General features: G+C 39.3%; 2 protein-coding genes across 10 annotated transcripts in view; both read left to right on the top strand.

Annotated features, from left to right (window-relative positions):
• Positions 1-4,067: 4,067 nt before the first annotated feature.
• dcp1b (decapping mRNA 1B) lies at positions 4,068-16,414 on the top strand. The gene is made up of 10 exons (XM_044022310.1): positions 4,068-4,436; positions 4,848-4,888; positions 5,622-5,749; positions 11,505-11,571; positions 11,829-12,081; positions 12,197-12,295; positions 12,431-13,142; positions 13,776-14,017; positions 14,283-14,459; positions 14,791-16,414. The coding sequence occupies exons 1-10, from the start codon at positions 4,284-4,286 to the stop codon at positions 14,869-14,871; spliced, it is 1,953 nt and encodes a 650-aa protein (XP_043878245.1). The 5' UTR covers positions 4,068-4,283; the 3' UTR covers positions 14,872-16,414.
• Positions 16,415-18,054: 1,640 nt separating this feature from the next.
• The window catches only part of cacna2d4a (calcium channel, voltage-dependent, alpha 2/delta subunit 4a), a 71,446-nt gene continuing 62,637 nt past the window's right edge, over positions 18,055-26,863 (top strand). For 6 of the 9 annotated variants that reach the window (XM_044022309.1, XM_044022308.1, XM_044022306.1 and 3 more), the window contains exons 1-5: positions 19,764-20,269; positions 21,956-22,143; positions 24,300-24,381; positions 26,500-26,616; positions 26,728-26,787. In XM_044022309.1, coding sequence (XP_043878244.1) covers positions 21,977-22,143; positions 24,300-24,381; positions 26,500-26,616; positions 26,728-26,787 — 426 coding nt within the window. In that variant the 5' untranslated portion in view covers positions 19,764-20,269; positions 21,956-21,976. The other 3 variants (XM_044022304.1, XM_044022302.1, XM_044022303.1) reach the window with 3 other exon arrangements.

The following is a 26,863-nucleotide window of genomic DNA, read 5'->3' as shown; positions in this document are numbered from 1 at the left end:
TCGTTCAGTCACCTCCGTGTAAGCACAAACAACTACGCTCTGCCCTTCAGGAAGGAGCATCAACCTGTGCCTCGCCAGCGACCTGCCACTTCCAGCTACACCTATGTCTACCTGCCTGGTTTGAAGTTGCTGTGTGCTCCACCATCTGCCTGCCCAGCACAGTGGGATCCCAATCTCAAGCCCAGCATCCCTGCCAACACAGCCTCAGCTCACTACTTTCCTCTGTTTTCTGAGTTTGAACTGCAACACCAAACATTCAAAAGCTCATGCATGTTAATTAAATCATCATTTCAAGATGTCAGATGAAAAAATGGCTTCACAAAACAAAATAATTGGGCTCAATAAGCATGAGGATGTATTGAAGGGACTGAGCAGCATTTTTCATATTCTAATTATAGTACAGACCGTCCCATGTAATTGTCTTTGACACTGAATACGAACATCACAATGTGCAGGCCTCATGTCAGTCTCACTGCGGGCGATAATCAAGAGGTGAATCTGATGACTCAACCCAGCCAGCATTCATCTGTTCAGAGCCATAGCACAAAATCCCCACCCACCACCCGGTAATAGAATAAAGCACTGTTCTACATGTGTCACTAAAGACATAGTAAAGACAGGGAGATGGCTCATAAACGATTCTATTTATGATATCTGACAGATGCATTGTCTGTTGCTGAACAATATGTATATGTATATACATATATTTTTTTTTGTGATGTTACTTTTGAAAATGAAAGATTACTGAATATGTGAGTAACAATCATGCGTCAGATTGAATCGAATACTGACAAATCAATGTCCATCTTTAAGTTGAATTTTACTTTTAAGGTCAGTTCAAGGTGAAGCAAATGGTTTTCTGTTTTGTAATTTAATCCAGTGGCTCCAAACTCCAAACTCATGGTTTCAAATTTGTTTTCTGAGACATTTAATCCAAGACATGATATCAAGCGGGATTCTTGTGCAGCAGAAATGCTTTGAAATGCCCCCATTGTGGTACTGAGACAGATGGACAGCAAATGGCATAATGGCAGTCTGAATCACTCATAGACTTTCTTGCCAAATCAGTCGCTGTTTAATTACACTGGCCACTGAAGGGAAAGATAGACGGAAGAAAGGACTGAGGGAAGGAAGAACAGTTGGAGGGCAGGTCGTGGGAACAGACACTTGTGCCCAGGGGACAAACACACAGACACACACAAAAATTTCCTCTGTAATTCTGCCTGCGCATGGAATATCAATTCTATTTATGACTGTTCTATATTTGTAGTTCCCGACCCCCTTTGTGTGTGTGCATGAGTGTGGGTGACTCTAAAGCCCAGTTGGTCTCTGGGAATCTCTGGACAGACAAACACTGAAACGCTGGTATACCATGTGGGAAACTAACAATTCTGTAGACGGTCAAAGGGAAATCCCCCTCCATAAAAGAAGAACATGCTTAATTCAGCTGGTAGAACTCCCCCCGTTACATGAATATGAAACGTTCTGTGGTCTACAGTCAAATCAAGAAATATTTAAACCCTCATTTCACAGATGGATTCTGACATTTACATAATGCAATTTTTCTCTATTTCCATATTTTATACATGTCACTTGTCATGCAAACATATCTAGTGAAGAAAATGTTTCATGCAAAACTGAGATCCACATTCAGTGTTTTACATATTCTAAGAAACCAGCCTGTCCCAAGTGTTGGCACAGCATGAAACCAATTCACAAATGATATATTTATCTTAGAATTAAATGTATCTATCATCTTTCCACTGCTTTTCATTGCGCTATGGTGTGTAGCATGCTGTATTTGTATTCATTTTTATATGATCTGGATCAGCCTCTGATATATACAAATGCAGCAACAGCCCTAACAATACAATCCCTTTAAATGGCTCATGGCTCAGCACTCATTTTATAAATCTATCCGTGTCACAATCAATAACGTCACACAAGCAGCTTCTTTAACATCATTATCTTGGTCATGTCACCTGTTGGGAATAGCACATGAGGTGAAACAGTATTGTAGCATACTGAGTACTGTAGGAAGGTGTTGCGGGTCAAACATATAAAAGTGGTAGATCTTAAATGTCTTCAATGCCTGGAGCCAAAGCTAAAGATGCACTTTAATTGAACACTTCAGACAAGACCATCAGTCATTCATTCACTATGGCTCTTTACCTTCAGGGCCAATGACAAAGGATGGTCGTGCCGAAACCCTTCCTGTGGCAAAAAGATCAGTAAGCTGTCCAGTGGTTTCGTCCTATTGTCCAATCACCAAGCATGTCTTATCCTGTCCCCACCAATCAGAACCACACACTCAATCTTATCTGAATGGATATTGACAGTATTGACCAGCTGATGGATAACTCATTAGTCTCATTATTGATGAACATGCAGCCCCTGACAGTTAGATATCATCCTGACAAAGAGACACACATACATTTAAACACACATATCGCTGAGGCCGCCACACTGACAAAGTAATACACAGACTTGTCATGAGAAAAATAGACCCATTCTGAATCACAAAGCAGCCATTTTCATGTTAATCGAGAGTGTCAGAACCTAAACTGGAAGTTATTCATTCATATGGAAGAGGGGAGGTTGTGGACAGAAGTGGCAAAGTGGCACTTCCCATTTAAAGCAGATGTTTTCATCCAGTGATGCTGAAACTGAGTGAGCAGTCGGGGGTTCATTGTTGTTCTAAAGTCCTCTCTGGCGTGACTGTTAGTAACTGCATCACCAGACATGTTGTACATCTCTAGTTTGTGACTGAATAATTTAAATTAATGAAACAAATACAGTTTTATACAGTGCATTGCAGAGGAGATGAGGTATATATAAGACATAATTTACTATCACATATGCACTGAAAGGAGTATGGCTTATGTATGTTCACGCCAAAAGGTGGATTTAGGTATCCTTGAAGAGAACAGGATGCGTTGAACTGAATATGGAAATTGCACTGTCAAGTAACTCAGCTCATATTGTGCATTTTGCTCATATGGATTTCAAGAACCTACAGTCCTGAAAGTCCAGTGCCTGTATCAGTTACTGCTCTGTCATTAAGTGTTAATTTTCCAAACAGGAAGGGATGTGCATTATTTCTGAAACTGAGAGCCAGTGGATATATCCATTGCCTGATAAAAATACTGCATCTGTACAAACAAGAAGACATTTCAGTCTTCACTAAACAGTATAAACACACAAGTGCAGCAGCATTGTTGAATGGGAAAATGAAAAATGTGTCAACTCGAATCTAAACACAGAGTGAATGTGACCTTGACAAAAACTATTGTAAAATTTAACTGTAGCCTTTCCCCACACAGATGTTACTTAACGTGTTCTGTGCTGCATTTACTCATGCTGACGAAATAGCTATAAAACTATTTTTTCCACCGAAATAAAAGCAATTATATCCTTAACTGTCCCTCAAGTGCAAATTTCAATGACTCTCTTTGAATGGAAATGTTCCCAGTGAAAAAGGTTTAATTGTGTGTGTGTTTGTATCTTTTGGGGAGATACTGTACTTACAAACACACATGCATGGGTTCCTGCTTGGTTTTAAGTTCAGCTCCAGCTCCTACAGTAAAATAAGACAGAAGGGATGATTGCTTAATATTTATTATCCATCCATGTGATGCCCCCTAGTGCATCTGAAGAGAAATGTAACTGTGAATGTGGAGACATCAGTTGTATTCAGTGTTCATGACTCCACATATACACAGAATGAAAGGGAATCACGAGCTGCTGATTTGGATGAGGTGAGGTCAGGTGACAGTGAGATAAAGTTAAAATAGCATAGCAACAAACACATAGCGTTTCATAAATAGTCCACTGACAATTATTTCAACTCACCAAGTGAACGTGGTAACTCAAGTGATTGTCTTCAGATGTCGTCTTTCTCCAGACAGTGCAACGACACGTTTGAATAAGTAAATCTTGAAAGTTCTTTCATTCACGTGTTAGCAAAAATATATCTTTTTTTTCTTGAGTCGATTAATATGTCTGCATTCGTACTGCTGCCAAACGCTCTGGGCACAGCTACTCATGTCTGATTGTTTACAATCTTTCCTAAACATGGCCGCCAACAAACGGTTATGTCAGTTAGTGATCCATAAGTGCTTATTTTAACGCATTTCCAAGTCTTAAAATACAAAACCAACTACGGACCAATTTATAAATCAAACAATATTTCCAGTTTGTTGCTAATTTGGATATTATTTCATCTTTTTGCAACTCGGTCGCCGCTTACGCTAGTTAGCGAGCTAGCTTTTACATAGGGAACAATGACAGCTACTTCAGCAGGGAGCTGCCTTACCGCGAAAGGACTGGACATAAGTCTGGCTGCCCTGAAACGACAAGACCCCTACATCAACAATATCGTGGACGTGGCCAGTCAGGTGGCTTTGTACACTTATAACAACAGGTCAAATGAATGGGTAGGTCTGAACTTTATGTTGTGCTAACTTAGCTTAGCTTCGTCAGCTTCCCGGGTATGCGCGCTTCGCCACACACACATACACACAGATTTGCCACACTAAACGGTATATCAGTTAATAAACCCACATCGATATGGTTCTTCGCGGTCCAGTCAGTTATCTTTCACAAAGTAGAATGATACAATGTCTGTTTTATTTTACCTTCTGCACAGTACTACTGCACGGTGTATGTAACTGTTGTACCCTTGCTGCAATTGTCAAGATTTAAGTTCCTCAGAGGTCTGTCCTTTGCTGATGCAGTGTCATGCAGGATATAAATAAATAAATATTACTTTGGTTTGCCAGATTAACATGCTTTAACTTAAAATGGATACATTTAAATGACCAGGTTTGGGTTTTTGTGCTTTTCAGGAGAAGACAGAGGTGGAAGGAACACTTTTTATCTACACAAGGTAAGGAATTAGGAAGGAGTTGGAAGACAAGACTTTAATATCTACCAATTTTATAGTCGTTATAATGTGGCCTGTACTTGAATCAGCCTTTTAATATATAGAACAGGGTTCCCACAGGTCTTTAAAATACTTGAAAATATGTGAAATCTAGTTGTTGGGCCAGAAAGAGCAAATTACATGATGCCTGGGAAATTCAAATTCCAAGATCTCTGGCTCACTACATTTTACAAAAACTGGCTTGCCCAAGATCCCAAAAACAATCTTTTGGCCAGATGCAGAGCTGCAAATCAATAAAAGTGTTTGCCAGTGGCAAAGCAGCTCTTACAATGTGCCCTCCCATCTTAAGCTGTGACAGCACATTCAGTCCTTTAATTTGAGGGAATTAGTCCTTGAATGTTGTTGAATTTGAAGTCAACCGAAGTGTGATGAAGTTCAAAAAGTTGATTAACATGCATAATTCTCTGAGTTTGTTCACTGAGACGCAATTTTAGTCAGCATTCTGACTATCATCATAAGGATACGTCTGGTGTCCAACTGATTTTTTACCATTCAGCCAAATCAGCAACATCATTTGGCCGTGATATAGTTTTTATGATAGAATGTAGTTATTTAACACCTTTCAAATTTGTTTTATTTCAGATACTACGCTAAAGTCATAACATAATAGTCTTAATAGGAAAGTGCACTCCTCAATATTCACACACATCTACCCTGTTTCCTCCATGTCTTTCAGGTTGGCATCTCCCAGGCATGGCTTCACCATAATGAACAGACTCCGCATGGAGAATTTGACAGAGCCAATCACCAAGGACCTGGACTTTCAGCTCCAGGACCCCTTCCTGCTGTACCGCAATGCACGCTGTAAGGAGACACATAGACCTACTTCTTATGTCTTCATGTTAATTGTCAATGTCGTCAGTTTTTCTCCTTACAACTGACGCATTTACTATAATTTTATTTTCCATTCAGGGTCATTGAACTGACTGTATTATCAGAATAAATCAGTCCGCAGTGAGATGTCTTAGCTGATAGTTATATTGCCCAGCCCAGCCACTTTATATGTGGCTTAATCTATGTCAAATGTTATCTCAAAACTTATAACATCAGGATGAGTAAATTTGATATAATGCAGTTAAATCACATCGCACACAAAACTACAAAGGTTTTTCGGCCACAGTGTGCAGCATTCAATCTGAGTGAGTAGGAACCACTTGTTCCATATAAGGATTAAAGGTAAAGTGGTGAATTCTATCTGCCTGACTCCCTCTCAGACTTGCGTCTGATGTAGGCACGCACGCAGACACACGCACGCACGCACGCACGCATGCACGCACACACACACACACTCAAACACGTTGCAAAGTGGGCCTGTGGGACAGGAGTCTGACAGCTCTACAAAACCAGCCAGCCAAGATTAGATACACCACAACAGTCACTGATAATCTAAACACTCATACTCACATACTGGAATTGCTGACAAACACTGACCTCCCTCTCTCCCTGGTCGCACAGTATCCGTTAGACTCCATAAGAGGCAGGTTGAATGTGGTGTTTAGATACGACTGGATTCCTTTTGCCTACTTCAATCTATTTACTGTAATACTTCATCAGTCTTTCTGACACTTAGCCATTATTAAACAACCTGGAAACACAGTTCTCATTTACACATCACATGTAGTCACCGCATCAGTAATGGGTAATAAATTACAACTACTTATTCACTGCTCCTGGGAAGGGAAGACATTTAAAAATGTTTAAAGCTGGTTATCACAACCCATTTGATGACTATTTCCTCTGCTAAAAATAAATATGATCTGAGGTAATAGGAGTTAAAGAGTTGATGGTGGTTACATAACAAACGTATTAGTCAGTGGCTCCAGATGATTACTCTGTAGTTGAATAATTTAACACCCAAAAAAGGAGAGTTGGACTATAGTTGAAATCACACTAATCTTAAAAGTTATTTGACAAGGTTGTACTTTTAACTAACAAGCCCTATGTATATATTTGAGGAACATCACCTGTTTGTTCTGCCAATAAGTCAAGTACCTCCCAAGTACGGCAGGAATAGGCTAAACATTGAATCAATCCAACTGCATGCTTGTTTCCAGAAAGCTGTGTTCTCAGGAATGCATCTCATCTCAGGAAAGATGTGTTTGCAGAGGCAAACGTTTGATGTGTGGTACTATTTGGACCCCAGGCTGGTTATGCTGCCAGTCCCACTGTGTCACGACCTCTGTGTGCAGGGGTCGTGGAATCTTATCAGAAGACAAACAACTAGCTCTCAGTGCTGCCGTAACTTCCTGGAATGGCAATTGGCACAAAGTGGCACCCCAGGCTAAAAATAATCTGTTGAGATATACCACACAACTGGGCAAGATTCAAAGAAGAGAAATTTAGCCTGAGCAATTAATTTTTCTTCTGACAAATACAGTATCATTATACAGCAACCGAGGAGACTTTATATTCCTTCCTATAAAACTGCCAGTTCCCGTTAATGCTTTAGTTGCCCCGTTATCTGCATAGGAATGTGATTCTTTGACATTTGCAATTCAATTGATTCATTGGCTGTGGCCGGTGAATGTGTCTAATCCACTGGATATAATAATACATTAGGCTTGGAACAAACCCATTTAAAAGATTTAGATCTCAGGTCAATCTAAAGGTTATGTGCACTACTGCACATTTTTAAAGACATTTTTCTGTCCCTGAACTCACCATGAAGCAAATCCAGGGGTTTTAAGATCAGTTTCTGTATATAAATTAATAATTTAGTTAATTTTACAGAATGCCAAAGGTAACATAGTTTAATTTTATCATTAAAATGTTTTTGCCTTTATTGGACAGGACAGTGAAAGGAGGGAGAGAGGGGCGGAAGAAGTGCAGCAAAGGACCACGGGTAAAATCCAACCCGGGTCACTGCAAATGGGCTCTTTGCCCCACATCATATGAATAGTTTAGAGATGTGTGAATTATAGGGTTGTTTAATATTTTGCTACACTAAAATAACATAATATTTCATGATGTGAGACTGTAGTAATTCTTTGAAGCTCTATGTTGATATATCTGAAATATTTAGGACAGTGCTTTTGTGTTATATTTAACTACTAACTACTACTGCTACTAACCGTTATTTTATGATTATTTTTGTCCACAAACCAAACTGATTGAGTTTTAATGATTTATTTGTCATATTGAGCAAAGAAACCAGAAAATATTCACATTTAAGAAGCTGAAAAATCTAAAAGAAAAAATCTGGATGTGTCTGACACTAGCACTCCAGGTAACACAACAGCGATGCTCTTTTACTGTGTGTCAGGTGTACGGGCAGTCTTACCTCCGGGTCGGACATATGTGTATTCCAGGTCTCTCTCTGACACCAGCAAGCCTTTAAATCTGACTTCAGGTTCCTCCTGCAGCCTCTCATGTTTAGGTTTCCTCCGAAACAGTCCTCGCAGCATGGCGCCACTGTGTAGTCTCACCGTCCAGCAATGTCTTGTTGATTCTTTGAAGAAGTAAAGGATTTTAGATTGTGCCTTTAATTGCAACTCCAGTAATTCCTTATCACAGAAAACGTCCAGTGAAGGTGTCTTGATTGTGCACAGCTGTGATTGGAAAGTCACACTGAGACAAAGACCTTTTAGTTAGATCATGTAGTGCACATCCAGCTGTCACAGTAGGAATGGCAATGCCTCCTTAGAACAGGACTTCAGGAGAGAAAGAGGGGAAAGGCACACAGTGCAGCAGTTGTAATAATATGTTCGTAGATAAGCGGTTAACTCGCATTTACACCTCCTTCAATGGTTCGAATGCCATTACTGCACGCAAAGGAAGTGGTTCTTCTTTTCATAAAACAATCATTCAAGGCATGGATGTGCATAACTTTGGTAGCGCGCATCCCTGTCAAACCCCCAGGAAACTAAATACAGACAAACTGCACTGTTCATTATTACTGATGCTGCGAGCGCTCTACAAAAATGATCACACACTGCAGCGAAAGCACACCTAATCCATCTTGAACTGTAGTGCAGCTTACAAATGTGACTGGAGTGCTAAGTATATTAAAAGGTAAGAAATGGCATAAAAAGTGTTCTTTGTGGAGTACCAGCTGTGCAGTTTTGGGTTATAGTCAAACTCACTTATGTATTGTCAAAGCACATTTAAACTGCTTTGTCCTTGTGTAAGTCAAAAAACAAAAAAAAACAAAAACACATAAACCAGATAGGATTATAAATGTCTTCCTTCAAAAAGAAAGTCCTAACAGAGTCGTAAGAACAATAGCAGATTTGAGTGCCGCTTCCCCAGGCATAGAGAAAATCTCAAATGAAATCTAAAACAAACGAAAAAAAAAATCTCACTCTGGTGTCTCATCAGAGAGTTAGTGGAGGTCTGCGGCAGAACACACATGTGCCAGAGCTCACGGAGTTGCTGCTTTGTCGTACTCACGGCTGATTTCAAAGAACCACACAGCTGGATCATTTATGGTCTTCAATGGAGTGAACAGAACTCATCACTCACACCGTGAAGAATAGATAACGCTATATTGTGAATTGACATTTCTCAGTTGGTGACTCATCCAAGCAGTGATCTCAGGCTTTGGCCATGGTCCCGCTGAAGTTGTTTGCCCTTGTGATGTTGCAGTGGAGATAGTTCCAAGCCAGGATCTCTCCTTCACCCGTACAGTGCAGATGTTGCTCCCTCTTTCTTCCTCTCTCTGTCGGTCGTCCAGTTTTTTGACCGGAGTCCCCTTTGACTTTTCCTGTTCTTTTAACATTCACTGTGAGAGTTTATTCTTGTGTCCATTGCCAAGTCTTTCATGGTGCTACTGTTTTCATTCCTCCTCCTCCCACTCTCAACTTCTCACTGTACCCCCACCCCCTTCAACTTTTTTTTGTCTTGTTGAAGATGTTGAGATCATGAAAGATTGAAAATCCCTTTTATAAAACCCACTTTGCTATCTCCCTTGTCATTATTCCCTTGGATATGCCTGATAGTACAAGTCTCAAATTGACTGTCTAAAAATCACTGGTTCTTGTCTAGCCATGTGTCTTTTCATAATATTTTTAATTCACTGACAACGTTTTTTCCTGACAGCTAAATTGCTTTGAAAACTAGCTGTTTTTCTTTTGATGGACTGGTTGATAATCTGTGCTCTAAAACACGTCACTCCTATTTTATATCCGACTCACTCTTTTCTTTCCTCCATTTTCCGTCTCTCTGACTTTGACTGTGTTTCCCTCTGTCTCTGTCAAACAGTCTCATCCCCAGTGAGCACTAAGTGGCTTTGGCTCCACTACGCAGTCTCCCGTTGCAGTGACTTATTTGGTTCTGGACTATTTTCCCAGGCTCAGCTGAACTCTGTGCATATGTGTGTGTATGTGTGTGTGTCTTTGCACAGTTTAGGAAAACTAAACTGACCTCAGTGGCTTGTCCAACTTCATCTGTCTGTCTCTGTGGGAATGTATGTGTCTTTGATAGGATTGTGGTGGTAAAACTGTGAAGACCTCCCTCCTGTTGTTGCTTTTCATTCTCCCTTTCATCATCTAATTTCTGTCTGACTCTTGATCCTACAGTACGTGTTTCTATTTCCTTCTACTTTATCATATCTTAAACACTTCTCCTCTGTCCTATTTGCTTTTAGCCTTATCTTTCCATGAGTCCATTTCAGGAAGTGTGTTGAGGTGTTACACGATGCCTTGCCGTGATGGTTAAGGGTGACTGAAACGTGATTTTGCTTGAAGTTTCTCTCTGGCCAGTGTTGCACGCCATACACATGTTGTGTGAGTTAAACTCACCAACCTTCAGTCACATAATTCCAATCCAAATTCCATGCTCAAGCGGTATTCCATATTTTATGGATTCTGGAAAAAGATACTTCTGCTAGTTTTCGACTGCATTTTCAAGGCACATATGGTGTGACAGATTTGTATATATATATGTGTGTGTATGTATATATACAAAATGTATTGCATGTATTTTTTAAGACCATCTACAGTTCAGTATTGGCTGTTTAATAGATATAAAACCTTTATTGGTTGTTTTGGTTATTCATGTACCTCATGGTCACTAGAATTCATGATGCTTTAATATTATTTAAAAGGAAATACTAATGAAAGTACCCAAATGAGTCACACAGTACTGTCATGTAATACAAACCTACGAGACCTATTTGCAGCTGTGTGTAGGCGTTGTGACCTTCCTCTCTTGTTGACCATGTTTATGTATTTTAAGAGACACATGGGCCTCATGTTTCATTGTATAATGGCCCTGCTGCTTCTGTTACCACTGGCCTGACTAGAACAGACTCATTTCAAGCTCAAGGTTTGGATGCAGCAGAGCTTATAATAAACCATTAACATGTCTATCAAACCTGCACTGATGGTATAATAGTCTAATTGTGCTATAGCATGTCTGTGCATTCATTTGATTTTACAGGACTGGCAGGTCAGTAGGCAATATTTTGTCTACTGTACATGCAGTTTCCATGTTTCACAACCAACTTGATTTCCACAGCCATGACAACAAACCATGAAATGCTGTATATTTCAAATGTTCGGAAGTTAAATTTCTCTTTTCCTCTTAACCTAAATCTGTCCCTCTCTTTCTCCCTTACCAGTGGTTATCCATGGGATTTGGTTCTATGATAAGGTGGATTGTCAACGAATTGCCCAGAGAATGAAGATGTAAGTCCTTGTATATAACCATAAGCTTATATATACAACACTTCACGGCAGACTGCATTAATGGCTCTGTGTTTCCGGAGCTGACATTTCAAGGTTTCATGCAGCTAGCACATGTATGGTTAGGTGAATTATATATAATTGAGCTTGGCCTTATTCTGCACTGTGAATTTAATTGACTGTATTTAACTGCATTTATCATAAATGCTTCAAGATACCTTGGGCATTGGCCATTTATGTTTATATACTCCTTTTTGTAGTCTAACCCATCAGGAGCAGGTCCTTGCTCAGTCTCAGGGCGGCTGGCTGTTACCAGCAGGAGTAGAAGGAAGAAGAGTTGTTGGGGGAGGGGGAAGAGGAAGAGGAAGAGGACAAGTTGTTGGAGGAAGAGGAGGAGATGTTGGAGGAGGAGGTGGGAGTGGGAGTGGTGGAGGGGGCGGCGGAGGAGGAAGTGAAGGGAAGGCAGTCGACATCATCCAGATGCTGACTAAAGCGCGAACAGAGTATGACAAGGTAAGCAAGGCCAGTTTTCTAGCACCTTTCAACAAGATGTGTTATTGATACAACTTTAAAAGCCACCAAGACAGAACATGATTTAAGGTATTTAAAACAATTTCATTTCTTTCAGGTAAAGTGTACTCCAGAGCCAAAGGAAATTGGTGGCAGCAGTGTTCTATATGGAAACCCTAACCTGATCAAACCGATACCTGTTAAACCAAACACTCAGGTGAAACTCCCAGTTCCTATCCACATGTAGTTTACCAATTTGTTAATCGACTCTTGATGTCTTATTTTCCCATTTAATGTGTCATGTACAAGAAGAAAGCCCTTATTAAAAACAAAAATCCTTGTTTTGCCACAGGACAGTGAAGGTGCTGAACCCAAATCTCTCTCTCTGGCCACTTTGTTTGGTTCTCAGCATCAACATCACCACTCATCCAAAACGGCCACAGCCACAGCAGAACCCGGGTCAGCAGCAGGGAAAGGCTCTCGCCCACCAGTAGCCCGCACGCTGACCTATGATGACACCCTGATAAACTCTGGCAGAAGTGTTCACAGATCAGATGGAGGGAGCAGGGCAGTAACTGGGGAGGATGATCATCATCAGCAGGAGCTGCTGCAGCACTGTCCAGCCATCCAGAAGCTCATGCAGGGACAGAGAGGTGTCCTTCAGACCCTGTCTGAGTCCCCCGAGAACAGGCTGTGTGACAACGGGGTGCCAATGGATCATCATCACCACCATCATCATCATCAACAGCACCATCATCATCACCATCAACAGCAACAGCAACAGCTTCAACAACACGACCCAATCAAAAAACTTTTCCAAGCTCAACTGCCTCCCCCTCCTTCCTCGTCCTCCTTCTCCCCTGCTGCTCCCTCTTTTTGCTCCATCCCGCCTCCCCACCCTCTGCAGCAGCACCCCCACCTCACCTCAAAGTCCTTAATGGTGGATTCTGGGTCATGTTCCCACCTTCAAGTTCAACAAAACCAGCAGCTGTTTTTCAGCCTTTCTAAGCCTCAAACAGACGGTGGGCACAACATTATGTCATTATCAGCTCTACAGAAAGCAGGTGAGCAGCAACTGCATTTATCAATATACCACAAACAAACAGCATGTGATGTGTACCATAAACACCTCTTTGATACTTTGTCAGTTATGTATTCCATAACTAGGAAAATACTATTGTTAAATATAAGATAAGAAAAAATACATAAAAAACATTGCATACCTACATTTTTACTATTTTTTCAGGTTTGTTGCCATTTCAGGTGAGAAATAATCAAATCATTCAATATTCACGAAGTATATCAATTTCCTTTTAAGGAAACACTCACTTTGTAGTGTCAAATTTGTGTCACAGAAATGAGGGTGAATCTCTTCACAGATCCTGTTGCCTTTATTTGTGTGTTTCTAATCAATTGCCGGGGACATGGTCACGTGGTGATGGTTAACGGCACATTTATTTTGGCGCTCAGCTGTTTTCATTGATTAAAATACACGACTGACGCATCTGCGTTGTGGATGATGGAAATTGTTCTGTGTCATTTTCCACACAGTTTTCATTTGTTATGTAATGCTTTACAGGCATTTGCACATGACATTTGTGTCTTCATTACTCTTTGTAAGCCATAAGATGCCCATTTTATGTGTGTAAGCTTTTAGAATAACTAAATTTATAGGGTCCTTTATTTTCTTTTGTCAGGTCTGTCTTGCCAGATGCCTGGTGTGGTGTCTCCTCATGAACTCCTCCAAAAGCTCCAGTTGGTTCAGCAGGAGCAAAGCTTGGCTTCCAGTGAAGCTCCTCGACACTGTCCCGGATTGGCCCCTCGGTTCCTGGGATCCACTCAGAGTCAAAGTGCCTGCTCTGTTGTGGGTCCAGGCCCAAATCAGATTGCAGCTACTGTAGGTCAAAAGGCTGCTCCGCAGTTGCCAGTCATTTCTGAGGTAGGTCTCTTAATTTTTATTAAGATTTTTTTGATTATGGGGTATAAATGTTGTGTTTGAGCTGCAACAACCTGTTAAAAATGCATGCTGCAGTCTCATAGACCACTTGAAGTAGTACCCCATTGCACGTGCCCCATTACGAGTGCCCATCAGCAGAGGGCGCCCGTAAGGTTTCCTGCCATATATTATTACTGTGCAGTCCTACTGTAAACTGTGTATACTCTTAACTGTAAAAGAGAACTAATAACTGTCCCTGTCTGTCCAGACCATCTCCCCCCATCAGATACCAGCCACTGTGGCCCCCAACCTGCTCCTCTCTCCCAGTGTGTTTTCTCAGGCAAAGTCTGGCAGTGGTTCATCAGCAGTTGCTCAGGAGAACTGCCATGAGGTGCCAGTTCTGTCCAGGTCCCAGCTCCAAGCCACACTGCTGCACCTGATCCAGGTAAAATTAATATTAGTGTCATCACATGACGCTTACGGTAACATACAGCATAGACCTTATTTTTGAATGTGGAAGTAACTAGGGGTCCCATTTCCTGTTTTGGTGTGGCAGTCTTGGTATTTGTTTCCTCCATGTATCTTTGAACGAAGTGAGTCTGCTACAAGGTTGTGGGAACATGTGAACCTAGAAGTTGTTGTCCTGCCTGCTGCAAAAAGCTACTCAACTACTGAATGGACATGCCAAACCGGAAGTCTCCCACAAAAATAATGACGGGTGTCTTCCTATGAAAACAAAGTCTGCATCATGATGACCTTTTGTTTGTGTGTTTCAGACTGATGGCTCATTCCTGGACACCATCCATAAGACCTACGTCAGCCGTTGTGCTAACAACTCCAGCACCAAGTACCAATGACTCTTGACACCCCCTGTCTATACATACTGTCCAGAGCAGTAATATGGATGTACAACTTTTTCTTACACGCACGCAACCTGACTCCCTTCACTTCAATTTAAGTGTCTCCACATTTAAAAAAAAAAAAAAAAAAAATGTTTTGTATCCATTTGAGGAAATAAGAAACTTTTTTACCTTGTGATGCTCAAAAAAAATCTGAGGACCATTTCTATACTTGTAGTTCAGGGGAAAATGTAGCCAATACTGTACTTCACTCTCAATGACAACAAAATGATCTGCTACCTCAGTCTCCCTGTACTGTTTTTTCAAGTGTTGCAGAATTTATTTTGTTTGTTTTAAATTGTACATAAATGAACAAACAAGTCCTCCAATTCTGAGAGCTCGTGCTCAAGATAGGTTCAAACTAGTACAAAGTTTTCTGTACATTTGGAAAAGAGTATATGTTTAAATGTCAAGAGAATTTTTTTAGACTTGAATTTACAATTCTTTTTTAAATTAAACTAGATTTTGCTTTCTGAAGGAATTTTCAGTAAGAATGTCTTACCCTTCAAATGTTTATCAAAATAACGCTTTGCAATTTTGACTTCTTTATTTTTTAGCACATGCTAGATGTGAAATCTACACTGTTATTTTAGTTAACTTGGTTCATTTGTGTTGTTCTCTAACACATTTGCAGAAAGCTAAGTCTTCTTGAGTGTATATACAATACAATCCCAATGTGTTTTTCAGAAAACAAGAAGGAATATCCGGTGCGTAGGAGACAAAGTCATTGAACTTTTGCACTTTGTAAGTTAACTTAGTGATCTGCTAATTATTTTAATTACATATAAGTGTAAAATGATTTGGTCAATCTGTCAAATTGAAGAAACAAGGAATTGGCCTGCACTACCTCACGGACAGTTAGTTTAGAGGTGCACCTGTGTTTTTACTTAGTAGTAGCAAATACTTTTTGGATACTTATGCAATTGGAAACTTGTCAGGAATTTATAGATTTAGAAATAGGCTAATAAAACAACTCATCAGATGCTTTGTTGTTGGTGGTATATAGAAGTCAATAAATGATTACTTGGTTAAATTGTTTTAAAGCAGCAAAAAAGCAAAACATAAGGACTCTGCACATGCATCCTGTTACAGACAAGTATAGACAAAAATATAACAATCACATCAGATCTGTTTTTCTAGAAAAAAACAGATCTTTCATGTTAACAAACACTCACTAAGTGCAATAAAACAGTCAGTTTTATTGAAAACAAAAACAACTCATTTTCAGAAAAAAGAAAATATTTTTCTCCCTATTTTTCTACTGAAGAATCCAAATGTATTATTCTCATAGTACAGAAAACTCTGTCATGTTGCATTATATGTTTATTGACAGTCATGTGACAGATGCCAAAGTTTTATTTAAATTTAAAGATGTCATCCATAATCTTTTTCTATACACATCATTCAAATGTTGACGAAAACAGTTTTTGTTTTTCAGGAAGATTTTGCTTTCACAGAAACTGGAATCTATTTTAATTGGATATTAAATATTCTCATATTGCTCCTGTTTCTTGTTTTGTTGTTGTTTTAATAGGTCTGGGTGGCTGAATAGTAACATGATGATATTGGTATTAATTACTGTTATTAACAATGGATACACTAATAACACTGACAGTACGCTTCATAATACTTTATATCACATTCTTGCCGTTATTAATAATTGCTATCAACTGTGATTATTATCCACCAAGCAGTATTGAAAGACCTCACACACGTAACTCCAACAGTCTTTACTCAACATTAGTTTAAACTAATTTAGTAAAAATAAAACACCATTTTACACACAAGGAGAAAATTGTATTTAATTATACATTACAAAATAATTTACTGCATTGTTACTGTTATATAGTGTACATAAACTGTACTTAATATGCATTCTGTCATTATTACATCTCATAACATTTATTTTAAGATATGCAAAAGATAGCCTTACATGACTGCTACATATGACAAAGAGAAAAAAGTTTCTTTTCTTTCTCACTTATTTCTTTGATATCATCAGTGACATTAAATCTTTGTTATCCAAAACGTGTCTAATTTGCTGCACGATCGTCAAACTGACATGCACTGAAAACGGTTTCTCGGTTGACTGTCCCTTGGCATCCATAGGGTTTTTTTTCTGGACAACTGTGATAATGACCTGTCAATCACCCATTCCCAAGATAAATAGACTGATTATGGAAAGGAAAACACAGCAAGGTGCAAATCAAGAATCTTTTTAAATAAAAAAGTGTTCTGCTCTTCTTGTCTGTTTCTATTATATTTTCAGTTTCGTTGAGGATTCATCACACTCTCTTTGTGTATGTGTGTGTGTGTGTGTTGTCCTGACTATCATTTGAGTCTATTAGCACCAATTTGCATTGTCATAGTCCTTAATGGCTGCATAATGACACGTAAGAATAAAAACACTTGCAGGAAACCCACAGGAACCCAATCAGTGTGCTGTCACCATATCTACTGAAGAATTTTGCTGCCACTCCTTCTCTCCTTTCCTGCCTGTTTTCATCTCCTCGGCACAACACTGTGATGTAATACATAGTAAGTCATACTATTATTTACAGTAGTGGATGCTTACTGTATATTGAAAATTACTTACTTAACGGTTTACTCTACTCAATTAGTAGATACAAAAACAAGGTAAAGTTTTCTTACATCATATCTTATCCCTAAACTTAACCAGTTATACTCAGTAATAAGGCTTTGCCTCATTAGGACCAGGTTTTGGTCTGCATGAGGACACAGACACACATACGCACAACTGTTTCTGTGACCCAGAGGTTTGAGACCATTGGTTTAGCTGATGGAGCTAAAAGTAAGAGCTGACTATTAGCCCATGCTGAGACTAATCAATGACTGTGTGTGTGTGTGTGTGTGTTCATTCCTAGAGAGGCGGGGTCCAGTTTGTGAAGAGAGTCCAAACTCCTTGCCACAGTGTGTCTGTATTCTCTGATAGAGGATGTGTCTGAATTAACAAAGCAGCAAACTGACCAAAAAATTAGAGTTGAGTTATCACAAGATTTCTTTTTTTTTTTACATACACTAATCATATTTATCTATAAATAATCAAAAATTATGGCTGTATATCAGAGGTGAATCTTAAGAAGCATCTCTTGTCATTTTCCAGGTTTCAGGAACCACAATTAAGCTCCGCAGACGCACAGGTGAGTGAGTGCATGCTTCATTTATGCTTTTACTTCACATCTACACAAGGTGACAAGCATTTTTGAATTTCAATGCTTAAATAAAAGAAACAAATGCATGACTGAGATGAATAAAGTAGATTAAATGAGAGAAAAACAACAGAAACTGACTCTAAATTCACATGAATCGATCAATAGATGAACAAATTTAGCCAAAGCATTATTCTTACACATATTTTCTTAAATACTGTATTTTATATTCTCAAAAATATAAAATGTACTGTTTTTTGCTGTTTGTATAGTAGTGGATTATATTTATACAAAGTTTTACGTTTACACTGACGAGCTTCTCTGAGCCGAGTTCATCTCCATCACCAGTGATCTGGGTCAGTGGGGGAGGAGGAGAGTTGCAGCTGTGCGTGGCTGGATATACTGTGTGTACAGATTGTTTGTATTACATTGTCAGTCTCTCTATTGTCTCGTATTAATCTGAACCCTTTGTGTTTCCATGGCAGCATTAAGGTTTTGTGTGCCAGATTGTTTCACTGCGTTTTCATTTCCATAACAGCATGAACAGATGTTTTACACTGTGTGTGAATGCATGTGTGTGTATTATTGCTGTACGTGTGTTTGCGTCTTGCTCAGTATGTGTGTATATGTATTATGTGTGTGTGTGTTTCTGACTGTTCGCCCCTCGTATGTAGTTAACTGTGGATTAATGGTCCCAGCAGCAGCAGCAGCAGCAGAAGCAGACATCCCATTTAGTTATTCACATGCAATTTGGGCTTGTATTAAAAAAAAACACTCACATAAGTGAACATAAGTTCATTTTTCTGCAAATAAGTACAAATGTTCAGAAAAAGATACACGATACAAACTGTATGTTTACTGCATAATCCTACAAGGTCTAATCTAGGTACATAGATATTCCTAAACTGTGTAATGCTTTCTATAGCCTAACTCTATAAATGTAAATGTTGTATGCTCAGTGTGTGTAATCCCATAAGATGTACAAGACAGTAGCTCTATATTTACTTTTAAACTATGAACTGGAGTCATCACTCTCCTTAAAATGTGGAGAAAAACCTAAAATATGAGCAGATTTTTTAATCTGTGGCAGTTTATAGATTATAGATGTGTGCGGGTGTTAGTTGTGTATGTAATTTACACATATGTGTGAAAGACAAGTGTCCACTAGGTGTCTCAGTGTGTTTATGTTGTAAATTAGTGTTAATTAAGTGCATCGTCCTCCACCTACAATATCACCACTCGCCTTGTCCTCTTGATCTTTTGCTTTCCTGTTTGCTTTGTTCCCATTTTGACCATCTTCTGTCTGTTTTATCTTTTCCTCCCTTCTTTTTGTCCCTTTTCTCTTTGTCCCCCCCCAAATGACAATTCTTAATTGTAACACCTCATCGTTCATTTATGTTTGTCGAGAAAGTGAGAGAAGAAGGGAGACATGGCAGGTGAGAGAATGCCTGATGAGAGATTAAAGAAGGGAAAAAAGAGAGGAGTAGAAAGACAGTTTAGGTCAAAGAGCATTAGACAACGATGAGAGAGATAGACAGAGAAAGCGTTGGTGTTGATGTGCGAGTGAGTGAGCAAGAGAGAGAGATAGAAAAGGAGTAAGGAGGGGTTTAATCCTGCCTGGATTATGGTATAAACTGATGCCAGAGAGCAGGAAGAGATGTGCTAGAGAGAGGAGGAGGAAGAGGAGGAGGAAGTCCCTCTATCCCTCTGTCCACTCCAACCATCTGACTCTCCATCCAGCAGCGTCTTTGTGTCCCAGTGACTGATTTTAGATTTTGATCCTTGAGGATTTGTGATGTCAGGAGCAAAATGTGAACTTCAGGAAGACATCTATTGGCTGTGTGTGTGTGTGTGTGTGTGTGTTTGTGTTAGTTCTGCTTTGGGAAACACCAAACAAGGATTGAGCTTGTGAAGTCTTCCAGGACATCCCAATTCTCCTGGTGATCTAAGAGAGGCAGCACGGAGGGGAGAAGTGGACGATGGAAGGAGCAGAGCTGGGATCAAGAGGTGAAGAGAGGGAGGTGTAGGAATATGGCAGGACTCTGTTTTGACTCCTGGTGCGTAGAGGTGACCTTTGATTTTGAAGAGAAACACTTTCTAGACTCGTTTGTTGGCCAGAACAACCTGCTCAGCTGACATCGACTCATCTGGCGCTTCTTATTCAGTCTATTTGACGACATGACACAGTGAGTAATGGTCTGTGCCGTCCAGTCTGCCAGGATTGCCAGTATGTCAATCTTCTTGCGACCCACTTTTATGCTGCTGTCAAGTTTGCATGCTGCAGTTCTGGACAGCTCATGGGACTTTTTCAGTCTTTTGTCTCAAGCAGCTTCTAAGAAGTCGTTCCACTAAGAAATCTTGGCTTCTCAGTATCATTCGTTCATTTATTCATTCACTCATAGAAGCCATATTGACTCCTAATTCTGGGACTTGCTTTTGTGAGCTTCCTGGATGCTTTGTTCCTCCTGAGCAGGATTTGTTGAGTCTTCAGTGACAAAGTCTGTGAACAGTTTCAAAATTTGAACTCCACATGAATGTCTGTCAGAAAACTGGACTGGACCTTAACCTTTATGTAATAATTACTTTATCAGGCAAGTTGTGAGAAAAGTTTCCATGGTTCATTGTCAAGGCTGCGGCTCTGATTAATGTTTTCATACTAACAAGAAAACACATACATTATGAATAAAGAGAGCACATAATGTAGTAATAGCTCCACAGATATCTGATGCTACACTCTGTTTTATTGAACTTAATGCATACTTTATCCTCCACTTGAGGGTCACAGGGCCACTGGAGCAAATCCCTGCATACACTCTGGACAGGTCGCCAGTCATTTTAGAGTTTCCAGTTAACCTCTGCATGTTTTTGGACTGTTGGAGGAAACTGGAGAACCCAGAGAAAACCCATGCACACACGGGGAGAACATGCAAACTTCGTACAGAAAGGCCCTCAGTCAGACCACCATGGCCTTCTCTCTGCTCTCATCAGCATCATTTTATTTAGCACCACATGACACATGGACAAAGTTGGAATCTAACTGGTGAATGTAGTGGAGAGACAGATATTTTCCCCAGGAGTTGTACATTGATTTAGATCATAAACAGATCTAAAAGGAGCGACAGTTATGAGCTTACAATGACAAATTGATTGATGATACCAGCAGTCAGTCACACTGATGTCCACTCATACATGCATATGAGTATTTTAATCATCTATTATCCTCTAAATGGGAACACAATTGACATCATGTTCTATTGAAGAGGCCCTGAAACTAGTGGTGGAGATCATTAATTCCTCAGGAAAAGGTTATGTGACAATATAAATCAAGTGAGAAGTATTTGATTTTCTTCTCTTCCTATTTGGCTTCAGGAATAACCAAGAAGACTAGACTACGTCTATTTTTTTATATACGGTCTGTTGTACTCACTTAAAAGTCTAGTGACAAGTTTTCAAGCATTTTTAAACCTTTACAGATAGACTTTTGGTTAGTGTATTCACACAGTGGACCTTTAACTTATTTAAAGAAAAGCGGACTCTTTAATAACAAATGATCAACACCACTGTAAACAGTGTTGATTGACGGCTGAACCACTTACACAGACAAGGTATTTTACTGTTGAATTGTGAACTTTAAGGTAAAAGAACTACTACTACTAGAAGTACTAACATGAGTTATTCATGTATACAGAAATTGTTGTGGTCAAATAGCATTAATAATATGTTTTGATGATACAAATGAGGTGATGAGGTGATACAAACGCTCCCCTCTCTGATTTTATTTGATTTTTTTCTATTTTTTTTGCACTGTAACCTGAGCATGTCTAATCTCAGTTTTGCTTTGTCCTAATTTCATCCCTTTCTTTCGGAGCCAGTGTGCAACAACCACTGGACTAATGCAAATGGCAGCAGCTGCAGGGATGAAGTGCTGGAATGCTGGGAATGCCACTAAATGGGATAAAAGTTGGCCACAGAGAGGGAGGCTGATGATGCTGATGTGGATTATCCTCTCCGGCTCGCTGTGCCTGACGGTCGACGGTCAGATGAAGATCCCACCAGAGACGTGAGTACAGTTGCACAAGAGAACTGACTCTTAAACCACGGCCAATGGACCATTTCAGATAACTCCAGTTTTTGTGTCAGTATATATACATTTTTTTTTGCACACATCATCTGACAAGTACACAAATGCAGATCACAGTTTTTGGTTATTTAAAAACCTAGATTTTCAAATGTATTTACAGTTGTAAACAATACAGTATTAAATAAATTAAAAACGCCATTACTTGCATTTAGACTATGATCTAGTTCCCTTGTGTAATATGATTGCACTCTCACAAACAGGGCAGATTACCATTATTCTGGCTCTTAATTGTGATTTACCTGAGTGTTTTTACCAGATAGTTTTCATATGGACACCCTGGGATGTCTACAAGTAGCGTTATGTCCTTTGTGAACCACACGTCAGATGGATGAGTCAATACAGTTCCTGTTGTATCCAGTTTTGCTGTATTACTGCACACAGATAATATGGGCCATATGGGAAGCACCTGCGGGGTAGGACTAACTGCCAAACTGTCATACAGTTTCTCTGCAGCTTCAGCCAAAATAAATTGATGTATATATTTAGCCAATGACCAAACTGGTTAATTTATTAATTAAAGGAAATAGTTATATAACAGTGATTATGTCTTAAGTTTTATTTTATCTTTTAAAAAAATATTGTTTGTTCCACACTGAAATATCTTTACAACTGGAGGATCAGTAATGAAAATGTGGAGCAGACATATATTTATCCAAGCTGATCAAATCTGTGGCTTTGTTGACCTTTTGACCTTTCCTATTTGTGGTTCGCAGTAAAACTGCAATCTGCCAAAATATGTTCCCGCTTCATTTGTCATGAGTTATTCGTTCTGTCAGCAGAAAACACGTAGATTTTGTAATGAAAATATCAACAAGTTAACAAACTACTGAACCAGGCAAGGCTGGCAGGTTATCCGTTACAACGCTGCCCGCTGACTAGCAGCAAGCTGACTGGCTCCCTATTGGTTGAGCCATCTGTCACATCCTGTCTACTCCCTGACCTCTGTTTATCTTACCTTGGCTGCATTCACTTGGAGGATTTGTAGATTTACTACATATTATTGAACACAAAATGACTCCGTGACCTGGAAGCATGTCACCTTCACTGTAATCTCTTTTAATCTGAAACTGGTGAACGCTTGGTAACCTCTCAACATGATTGGCTGATCATGTTTTCCACCTTGAATTACAAACCATTCTATCAGCCACTTATTTTTTTTTCAAACAAAATACAAGATTTAGACAGAGGTTGACATAAATTGTATATAACGTTTTTATTTTGTCTTCTTAATAAACTGTTCAGCATTTGAAGGAAGTCAAGAGCTTTCTTTTCTAACTTCTAACATTTTAAACGATATGATTCGATAAGATTATCTGACAAGTTTTGCTCCTGGGTGAAAGTAAAGAAATCTGTTAAGGCGAGGTATTGGACCCAAGAGCAGGGAGGTGAAGACAGAGGGCGGTTTAATTTAAGATGAACAAATAAGTGTCAGGAGTTAAGAGCAGAGTACAAGCAAATAACTAAACACTAGAGAACTGAGATACTGCGCCGCTTACAACACAGAGGTCTGTAACAATCTGCCAACGAGAGACTGGAGAAGCAGGAAATAAGTAGAGGTGTCTGATGATTGGATTGGGCGCAGGTGTGCTCCTGCCACAGGTGAACTGATTGCATGCAGGAGAGAAAGGTGGAGCATGACAGAAATCAGTTTAATGTCATTTAAAAAATTCTGTATGGACATGTATATATATGTATGTATACATGTATATATATATATATATATATATATATATATATATATATATATATATATATATATATATATATATATATACATATATATACATATATATATATATATATACACACACACACATGTATATATAAAGCCTCTTCATTATGTATATATACACGTATATATATATATATATATATATATATATATATATATATATATATATATACATATATATATATATATACACACACACACATGTATATATACATAATGAAGAGGCTTTATTGCAAAACATCCTGTGACTAATTGGACGGTGGTGTTAAACCTGTGGAAAGTGGTTGAAAAGAGCCTGGACCAAAATCCACAGCCATCATCGCTTTGTTTCGTCCGTGTCCAGGGTGCAGCAGTGGGCAGTGTCCTTTGGCAAAGAGATCGCTGCTCTGTCTGCCAGATACTCTGGAGCTAAACTGCTACAGAAGGTAGGAGACCACACACACATCTACTGTACACGTGAACACCTAAAACATGGTCAGACATGACATGTACATGATAAAATGAGCTCCGAAGTTGTTATAGCAATGTAAGATGCTCGATTCCGGGCATTTTTCATTTCAAACAGACCAGGAACGGTGATGACAATGGTGGTAGAGACTTAAATAATTTTAACAGATTTTCTCAAAGATACTGTATGATCCTTAGCATACCTTGGTTGTAATGTGTGATTATTGGAGTTGCTGATGCCTTTTTATCATTTTTAACCAGCCTGGTCATTGTCACCCACAAAACTGCTGCTCACTGGATATTTTCTCTTTTTTTTTTAAACATTCTAGAGATGGTTGTGCATAAAAATCCAATTAAAACAGCAGTTTTGAAAACTCACAACTCACACGCCCCAGGGGACCAACAACCACTTTTCCTCTCTGTTCTGATGCTGGGTTTGAGCCTCAGCAGCACATCCTGACCATGTCTACATGCCTAAATGTATTGAGCTGCTGCCATGTGATTGGTGGATTGTGTTAACGATGATCGGCTGAGCAGGTGTGCCTAATTAAGTGGCTGTTGAAAGAAAGGTATATGTAGTTGATTTTGTGATTACATTACCATATTTTTTTAAGATAACAGTCGAAGCAGAACACAAACAAATCCAGATGTGAAACAACAAACAAATCATTTACAGAGGGATGTTGAGCAAAGGTCACATGGCCTCGTCGCAGCAGAGACAGGCTCCAAACTAATCCCCCCTCCCCCTCCACTCTGCGACATCAGCCAATAAGAACACAACTGACTGGCATACATTTGGTGTATAACATCTGCATATGGCCCAGAGACCCATCTGATGACACGCTTGCCCTAACCGTAAGTAGTTCCTCAGAAGTGAGGTTCCGACATTAGAACCAGGTTCTGGTCCCTATAAGGACTGCTGGTCCTGACAAAGTCCGTGTTAATGCCAGAAAATGTCCTAAAGAGACAAACACTTCTGAGTCAATGATTCTGCAACATGACTTTTGTTTTTATTCCGTAATTTTGTTCTCCGTAAGCACATACAACAGAACCGATTTCACCATTTTTGTGTTTCTTACTGTGGAGAGGCTACAGAGGAGGTTTGTGTTCGTGTGTGTGTTTTTGTAATTAAGGATGTGCAGTCTCTCCCTGCATGGCTACATTGTACAATCCCCAGCAGGCCCATTCACCATCTGTCACAAACACACACACACACACATACAAACCGTGTCTCTACAGAAATGTGCACCGACTCACCATCTCTCTCTTTAAGCTATTATAGATTTGAACTTATCGCTGTTTAATCTCACAGTTTGAACAGTGCACACCTGTGTTGCAGCTGAATATACCTCACCTCACCCTTTACTTTCAAGTGCCTTTAGCATTTAGTTTGCACCAAAACTCAAAACTTGTATAGATTGTTCCTTTGTGTGCTATTGTAAACACATGGTTGTCCAAATGTCCACCTCCAGGGAGCTGACTTGACTTCTGATATAAATTTAAAAGGTTCACTCTGGTTTCATACAATCAGGTGATTTCATTGTACTAAACTAGCACTTCTATCACCCTTTCTTTGTTTTATATCTATTTGTTTGTCTTATCTATAGTTCCGCTTGGTTTGGTTTTTAAAGGAAATTGAAAAGCGACAGTTTAAATTCAAAGACTTTTGAAATTCTTACTTTTTTTTTGGTTTTGTCTTTTTATTAATAGACTTTTTCTGTCTGAAATTTTAAACACTGGGTATTTTCCATTAATCCAGTCACCTTGACATTTTAATACCCTATATCAGAGTGCTGAGCAAGGGAAATAAATAATCTTACTGAAGGTGATATAAAATGAGTCCAGCAGGAAATGAGTGTTTCGGTCCACAGGTAATAACACAGGCTATATATAGTCATGTAGACACTTAGGTATGTTAAGTTTTGAGATAAACACTTCCATCTTCCATGACGTTGAAAACCAAAAGTTTGTATGTAAACACCTCATGTTGAAGACTCAGCTTACTGTAGGGTTTTTTTTTTATTACTATTTTTCATGTGAAACCAGGGTCAGATGATGTGAATTAGAAACAAACATGAAATGTGTCTGTTTTGAAGAAATACAAGGATATCGAGGGTGTGGTGAAGCTGGAGGAAGTGGATGGAGAGGAGCTTGTGAAAAAGTTTGCAGAGGAGATGGAGGAGATGCTTGGCAGGAAGATGAAATCCGTGAAGGTAAACATGCGTTCCGTAAACACACTTAACGTAACTGTTTATGCTGTTGGGACAGTTAGTTGTGTCAATCACCATGAAACCTTGTCTTTAACCAGTTTTGTTTTATCACAGAGGTTAGCAGAGGCAGCGGAGGATGCAGATTTGTACCACGATTACAATGAGACACTGGAGGTATGTGACAAAATACCTCCATCGGTGTAGTTTTTTCTGATTCACACCCACATCTACCAATGAGATCCATATTATC

Source organism: Solea senegalensis, linkage group LG3, assembly GCF_019176455.1.
Source record: "Solea senegalensis isolate Sse05_10M linkage group LG3, IFAPA_SoseM_1, whole genome shotgun sequence".
Taxonomy (NCBI): Eukaryota; Metazoa; Chordata; class Actinopteri; order Pleuronectiformes; family Soleidae; genus Solea; species Solea senegalensis.
Note: the sequence above shows the minus strand (reverse complement) of the source record. Positions and strands in the feature narration are given on the sequence as shown.

Coding starts and splice junctions, on each gene's coding strand:
- dcp1b (XM_044022310.1), top strand. CDS start 4,284: ATGACAGCTACTTCAGCAGGGAGCTGCCTTACCGCGAAAGGACTGGAC. Junction 12,296..12,430: donor CTGTTAAACCAAACACTCAG/GTGAAACTCCCA, acceptor GTTTTGCCACAG/GACAGTGAAGGTGCTGAACC. Junction 13,143..13,775: donor ATCAGCTCTACAGAAAGCAG/GTGAGCAGCAAC, acceptor TTCTTTTGTCAG/GTCTGTCTTGCCAGATGCCT.